The sequence below is a fragment of the Camponotus vicinus genome, unplaced genomic scaffold (genome assembly GCF_025532165.1).
Source record: "Camponotus vicinus isolate PSW18456_S1 unplaced genomic scaffold, iyCamVici1.0 SCAF_7, whole genome shotgun sequence".
NCBI classification, from domain to species: Eukaryota; Metazoa; Arthropoda; class Insecta; order Hymenoptera; family Formicidae; genus Camponotus; species Camponotus vicinus.
The window spans coordinates 17,775,137-17,782,568 of NW_028141979.1; the positions used below are offsets into that span (position 1 = coordinate 17,775,137).

The window sequence follows — 7,432 nt, forward strand, 5'->3', positions numbered from 1 at the left end:
AGTTAGCATGTCATTGTTATGTATAGGAAGAAACTGAAATTCTCGCTCAGCTGTAACAAGGACTCGTTCTTCAATAATATTAAATTTACGTTTGGTGATGAAGCGGTCTTGTCCTTTAAGAAATGGATTAAGTATCAGAAATTAATTAACTGTAAGGTCAAGATTGAGTTTTTGCGTAATTGTATTATGTATAATGTCATTCCGCCACATATAGATAACTGCTTTAAGACGTTTAAAAATTTCACACATTCTAGATCTGTTAATAAATTTAAACTCTTCAAACATGCGTTTACAAAAAGACTATTACGTATTGAAATTAATGACTTTTTTTCTTTATCTAGATTCGCACACACTCAGATTTATAAAATTTCTAAGGCTATATATTTTCGCGTTCCTGTGTCCGTTTGCAATTCTTTCTTTTCTAAACAAACGGGACCATTGCTTTCCTTTTTTTGCAATCAACGAGATAGACTCAACAAGAAATTTGCCTTTCTACGATCTAGGCGTAATGCCTTTCACCAAAAGTTAGATTCCATACATTATTTTTGTAGTTTTTCTTCTACTGTCGAATCGTGCGGTGTCCAATCGTGCGATGTCCAATCGTGCGGTGTCGAATCGTGCTGTGTCCAATCGTGCGGTGTCCAATGCTGCCGCGTCCAATCGTGCAATGTACGTGTCCAATCGTGCAGTGTCCAATGCTGCCGTGTCCAATCGTGCAATGTGCGTGTCCAATCGTGCAGTGTCGAATCGTGCGGTGTCGAATCGTGCGGTGTCCAATAAAACGTGTCCAATAATGCGTGTCCAATCGAACGGTGTCGAATCGTTACGTGTCCAATCGGGATACGCCCCTGTCTATCGTGTGAATCTGTCTATAATTGTAAGGCAATAGCGGTAGCCCTCAGAAATGGGAAGTGGTCCTACTATGTCTGCGTGGATGTGGTTGAAGCGTTGGGTTGGCTGTATGAATGATCCTGTTGGTGCCTGATTGTGTCCCATTATTTTCGCCCTCTGGCACTGGATACATGCTTTGGCCCAGTGCATGCAGTCTTGCTGCATACCTGGCCGCATATAGCATTGTTTGATCATCCTTGCGCTTGCCTTTGTACCGGGATGTACCAGTCCGTGTAAGAACTGAAATACTGTCTCCTTAGCCCGCGTGGTACATATGGTCGGGGAAGTGGCGTACTCGTGTCGCACCATACGCTTTCTGCTGATCCGGGCACTGGCATCTGTGTTAGTTTAATTTTGCTGGTATCATTTCGCAACTTCTGCAGTTCCTCGTCTTTTTGTTGCTCCTGGGCTAGATCCTCCAGGCTGGAGGAATACCGGTTGTTGAATGGCTTCAACTCATGATAGTGCGTCCGCTACGATGTTGCTCTTCCCCTCGACATGTTGAATATCGGTTGTGAATTGCCCGATATATTCTAGGTGTCTAGCTTGTCGAGGTGAGCTGTATAATAGGTCCTGCTTGAATGCATGTACGAGGGGCTTGTGGTCCATGTAGATCGTAAAGGTCCTTCCTTCCAGCATGTGTCTGTAGTATTTAATTGCCGCATAAATAGCCAAAAGCTCCCGATCGTACGGGCTATATTGCTTTTGTGCGCTGCTGAGTTTCTTGCTCAGGAAAGCTAGTGGCTGCCATCCTTCCCGTGTGTACTGCTGTACGACTGCTCCCATTGCTCCCATTGGTTGATGAAGCGTCAGTGGTAACCGCTAGTCTCGCTGTTGGATCGGGGTGTGCTAGCAGCGTTGCTCGAGAAAGGCCCTCTTTGCATTTTTGGAACGCCTCCTCCATTTCTGTTGACCATTGAATAGGTGTTTTTCCTTTCATTTTGGGTCCTTTGAGTGCGCCGTTGAGAACTGCCTGGTCTTCCGCCGCTCCTGGTATGAACCTCCTGTAAAAATTGATCGTGCCTAGGAACTGTCTCAATTGTTTGGCGTTGCTTGGTTTTGGAAAATCCTTTATGGCTTCTATTTTGTCCGGCAATGGTCGTGTTCCTTTTGCGGATACTAAGTACCCTAGGAATCGTACTTCTTCTTGTCCGAGTGTGCATTTTGCCGGGTTTATTTTTACGTCATAACTGTCTAATCTTTCCAGTAGTTGTTTTAGATGTTGCTGTGTTGATCTTCTGATTCGGATGCCACGAGGATGTTATCTATATAGGCGTAGCAGAATTCCAGCCCGCTGAGTATTTCATTGATAAACCGCTGGAACGTTTGAGCTGCGTTTCTCAGTCCGAACGGCATGTATAAGAATTCAAACAGTCCGAATGGTGTTGTAATTGCAGTTTTCGGAATGTCTTCCTCTCGAACGAGTATTTGATTGTATGTTCGTACCAGGTCGATAGTTGAAAAAATTTTTCTCTGATGTAATGTTTGCGCGAAGTCCTCAATATGCGTGTTGAAGATTTGACAACAGTGAAACGGCCTTGCTCAATACTATAGCTATTTCGCGAATCGTTCCAATACGGCCCTGAAGTCATGCCTGGTGACAATAACATATCGGGTCTTCGGATCATCCGAACCTTTCAGCTCGCTGATAGGTCGAGAAACATCGCCTGGAATACATCGCGCTTGCCAAACAAACTTCTTTGTCCTTTCTTACGAGCGTGAGTTGAAACAGTCTTCTAAAAGCAAGCACATGGCAAGCTACGGACGAGAGCGCGCGAAATACCGAAAATTATTATTATATTTGTGAGCCAATTAAAGACACAGTCGCACAATAAAACAAGCGAAGACCATTAAAATATCGGAGTATTTCTTAAGCCTTTTAACCTCCGCCTTCCAGCTCTTCGGACCGGCTTTAAAAATTATTAAATTCAACGTTCACAAGTTATCGAAGGTCGTGAACAAAAGAATTTAAGGTCCTTCGAGCCGGATTGTCAAAATTATAGAGCCAGAAGTGCGGAGAAACAATATCGGGCTCATTATTACCGGTAGTGTGACCAAACCATCGGAAGTATTTATTACATAAAAGAAGCAAAAGTGCGTGGAAGGTCCGTGTGTTTCTTACTCTCGCGCTCTCACGGCGTGAAGTATCGCGCGTGGAACTGTACGTGTCTCTCTCGCTCGCTTTCTCACGGCGTGCGGTATCGCGCGTGGAGCTCGCGTGTGTGTCTCTCGCTGATAATACGAGAATCGAAGTGGACACTGCGAAACGAATACGGCCATTTCGGTTATTTTGTCTCTCTTTTTTGTGACATTTCGCATCGGCCATCCCAACTGTATCAAAAGGGGACTAAGAAACTCGCTGAAATAGGAACATATTGTGCGGGCACGCTTTCCTTAACATATGAAGTTAAAATTAAAATTGTATAGCGCCTTGTGAATTAAGTTGTGCGATTGTAAACGTAAGACGCTATACGGTAATCGATTAGGAGCTTGGCCACAAACTCCGTACTATGCTCAGGCAAATAAATAGAAAATAGCGAGTGTCGCGTACGAATGCCGTCTTCGCGCATCTCTTGCGATCAGCTGTTCGCGTCATACTCATAGCCCTTGCGTACGCTACAGTCATGTCTGCTTTTGACAATCTCCTCATTGAGCAACGTTCGACCATCGAACAACTCAAGCGCATTCTTCCGAATTACCGCAAAGTCGGCAAAGAAAAATTCTCAGCGGTAAAAACACGTAATCGCATCACAGCGCTCCAGGATATGTGGACGTCATGCAAATCTTTACACGTCAAGCTGCAGCAGGCTGCGACGGAGGCTCAACGGCAACATCAATACTTCACCAAGGAGGAGTTCTTCGATGCTGAAGGGGAGTTTGAGGATTCGTTGGACACTCTCGCGGAACTCCTGTCCAAACAAGAGAAGCCTGTTCAATCCGTCGCCACAAATTTCTCGCGAATACTTGAATATTGCATCGTGCCACTTGCTTATAAAGTAGTGGGGGGTTACCTCTCAAACATATTTAAAATTCAGCCAAATCCGTGATCTCATTACTTGGCACTCCCCTTGTTAGTAAAGATCGAAAGCTCCGCGAATTTTTCGAAAACGATGGTCTCACATGGCATTTCATTCCTGCCTCAGCGCCCCATTTCGGCGGTTTGTGGGAGGCTGGAGTAAGGAGTTTTAAGCACCATCTCAAGCGTGTAGTCGGCGCTCACACTTTTTCTCAGCTGGAACTTTCAACGCTCCTCTGTCAAATCGAAGCGTGCTTGAATTCTCGTCCGCTAACCGCATTAACGGATGACCCTGAAAGCTTCGAAGCTTTAACACCGGGTCATTTTCTTATCGGACGACCCCTCATAAGCGTACCCGAACCATCATTGCTCGATGTAAACAATAATCGCTTGTCGCGATGGCAACGAGTGCAAGCCATGCGCGAACACGTTTGGCGCGCGTGGGCGCGAGACTTTACATACTCTTCATCAACGTACGAAATGGCAAAGTGTAAAATTTAGTCTCAAGGTAAACGATCTAGTCCTTTTGAAAAACCACTTGCTGCCTGCGGCGAAATGGGAGCTTGCCCGGATCGTCGCGACGCATTCAGGTAATGACGGGCTTGTTCGCGTAGTAACTCTTCCAATTGCGAAAACGACACTCAAGCGTCCGATTACTCAGATATGTCCGTTACTATGTAATTGACAGAAAGTGTTCTTTCACTCATCATCTATCAAAACTTGTAAATAGTAATTTCAGGGCTACGTCATTGTTTGTTTAGTTAGTAAAAAAAAAACCTTGTTAATGTTAAGTAAATGCGTTAATATAAGGTTATCGCTTAGATGATAAGACTTCGCGCTAGTGAGTAATTATTCTAGATTAATGTCGGGTATTTCTGTAAAGTTGTAACTCTCCGTAAGGTTGGAGAAACCGACTCATTTTCGGCTCTCCCGCTCATATGGTTTTCGTCCCGTTCGGTACGAGGCGTGCGGTATGTTGAAGATTTGACAACAGTGAAACGGCCCTGCTCAATACTATAGCTATTTCGCGAATCGTTACAATACGGCCCTGAGGTCATGCCTGGTGACAATAACATACCGGGTCTTCGGATCATCCGAACCTTTCAGCTCGCTGATAGGTCGAGAAACATCGCCCGGTATACATCGCGCTTGCCAAACAAACTTCTTTGTCCTTTCTTACGAGCGTGAGTTGAAACAGTCTTCTAAAAGCAAGCACATGGCAATGATGCCTATTTCTTGAGCCTTTCAACCTCCGCCTTCCAGCTCTTCGGACCGGCTTTAAAAATTATATTAAATTCAACGTTCACAAGTTATCGAAGGTCGTGAACAAAAGAATTTAAGGTATCGGAGGTTGAAAGGCTCAAGAAATACTCCGATATTTTAATGGTCTTCGCTTGTTTTATTGTGCGACTGTGTCTTTAATTGGCTCACAAATATAATAATAATTTTCGGTATTTCGCGCGCTCTCGTCCGTAGCTTGCCATGTGCTTGCTTTTAGAAGACTGTTTCAACTCACGCTCGTAAGAAAGGACAAAGAAGTTCGTTTGGCAAGCGCGATGTATACCGGGCGATGTTTCTCGACCTATCAGCGAGCTGAAAGGTTCGGATGATCCGAAGACCCGGTATGTTATTGTCACCAGGCATGACCTCAGAGCCGTATTGTAACGATTCGCGAAATAGCTATAGTATTGAGCAGGGCCGTTTCACTGTTGTCAAATCTTCAACAATGCGGTATAAGGTAACGGTCCAGTATCGTTCGTGCGTTGAGTCGCCTGTAGTCTCCACATGGTCGCCAAGCTTTGTCTCTCTTGGGAACCATGTGTAGTGGAGATGACCAAGGGCTCTTTGATGGTCAAATGATGCCTTCCTGCAGTAGTAATTCGAACTCTATGCGAGCAGCCTTGAGCCTATCTGGTGTCAGTCTTCGTGGTCTGCAAGTCTCCGGTTGTCCGGATGTCGTCTGGATGTGATGCTGCGTTGAGTGTTTCGTACTCCTTGTTGCATTTCCAGGTTTCGTAATATCCGGATGTTCCGTTATTATGTTGTGAAACCTTGTTGTCTGCGCAACGGCTTTCACTGATATGGTCAGGCTGTAGCATCTTGTGCCGGTAGCTGTGAGTCCTGTCCTGACGTCTCTCAGTATTGTCCTCTTCATGTCCGGTAGCAAGTCATAGTGTGCTAGGAAGTCTGACCCAATTATTGGCTGGCCCACGTTGGCTACTATGAACCTCCAGGGAAACGTTCGCCTAAACCCCAGATATGGCTGTAGCGTCATGGATTCGTACGTTGCTATACGAGATCCGTTGGCTGCGAATAGTTCGTACTGCTCTGGTCGCCGTTTGTTTCTTGTCATTGCATAGGGAAAGACGCTAATGTCTGATCCCGTATCCACGAGATATTTCGTTCTTGTCTTGTGGTCTGTTACACAAAGACGGCATGATCCTGGGCTGCTCTCACTGGCCGTCTTCAATGATTGCCCGGCTCGTTTCCCTTGTATGTGCAAGGTTGTGTGCATCGGCGGGCCTCTGCACCGAAGCGTCGATGATAATAACATACACCTTCTTTACTGGGTGTCTTGTTCCTGGCTCTGCTCCTAGACCGACTTCGGCCTCTTTCTTTCTCTCGTCGAAATTCTTTGGCGAGTTTTGCCATTTGCTCTGTTAGGGTTGTTACTTGTTTTGTCAACGCCTCCACCTGTGTAGTCCATGGATTTTGTTGTTCCGTGGTTATCTGTGGACGTTGTGCTGCTAATACCAAGGCACGGCTGTTCACCTCATGTATTCGGTCGGCTTGCTCTGCCACGTCTTGTAAGTTGTCGCCCTTCCTAGTTGCCAAGATTGCCTGTGTCTGTGCTGGTAGTCGGCCAAGCCATAGCGTTGTTAGGAGTTCGTCGGAGACGCTTGTTCCTGCTAGTGTGGATAAATGCCGCAGAAATTGCGACGGCTTTCTGTCTCCTATCTCTTCTCTTTCTAGAAGTTGCCTGATCCGCTGCTCCTGCGATTCTGTTAGGCGCTGGACTAGTGCGCTCTTTATAGCGGCATACTTGTTAGTAGTGGGGGGATGCGTGATGACGTCCTTGATTTCTCGTGCCTGTTTAGGCTCTAGCTTTGAGAGGACGTATCCGTACTTTGTGTTATCATCTGCAATTCCGCCCATTTGAACTGGCCTTCTAACTGTGCGAACCACAGTTCGGGGTCTTCCGGCCAGAATGCTGGTATTCGTACGGCGATCCGGCTAATGCTAGCCTCCTCTTCGTCGAGGAGGATAGTGCTGTCCTTATTTTTCGACATGTTGTACCTTCTATCGGCAGTGTCGGTTGGTCACCAATGTAGCGGCGTGTTCGTTTTCTCTTTGTTATCGCCGTGCTTGCTTAGTTAAGGCGGACTTAGGATGCGCAGAATGACAGCTCTCTTCTTAGTGTAAGATCTAGTTTTATTTTACATATGTACAGGACTTAAGTGCTAGGTATATACATGGCCCGCTTGGGGGCCAGTCGTGCTCAATGCAGGCGTTCTCGATACGTGA

General features: G+C 45.9%; 2 protein-coding genes across 2 annotated transcripts; both read right to left on the reverse strand.

Annotated features, from left to right (window-relative positions):
* Positions 1-5,759: 5,759 nt before the first annotated feature.
* LOC145974296 (uncharacterized) lies at positions 5,760-6,260 on the reverse strand. The gene has a single exon (XM_083104091.1). It carries the CDS (start codon positions 6,258-6,260, stop codon positions 5,760-5,762), a length of 501 nt encoding a protein of 166 aa, XP_082960217.1.
* Positions 6,261-6,373: 113 nt separating this feature from the next.
* Positions 6,374-7,063, reverse strand: LOC145974297 (uncharacterized). The gene has a single exon (XM_083104093.1). The coding sequence runs from the start codon at positions 7,061-7,063 to the stop codon at positions 6,374-6,376; it is 690 nt and encodes a 229-aa protein (XP_082960219.1).
* Positions 7,064-7,432: the final 369 nt, after the last annotated feature.

Bases quoted from the DNA above. Each gene is read 5' to 3' on its own strand.
- LOC145974296 (XM_083104091.1), bottom strand. From the start codon at position 6,260: ATGACAAGAAACAAACGGCGACCAGAGCAGTACGAACTATTCGCAGCC.
- LOC145974297 (XM_083104093.1), bottom strand. From the start codon at position 7,063: ATGGGCGGAATTGCAGATGATAACACAAAGTACGGATACGTCCTCTCA.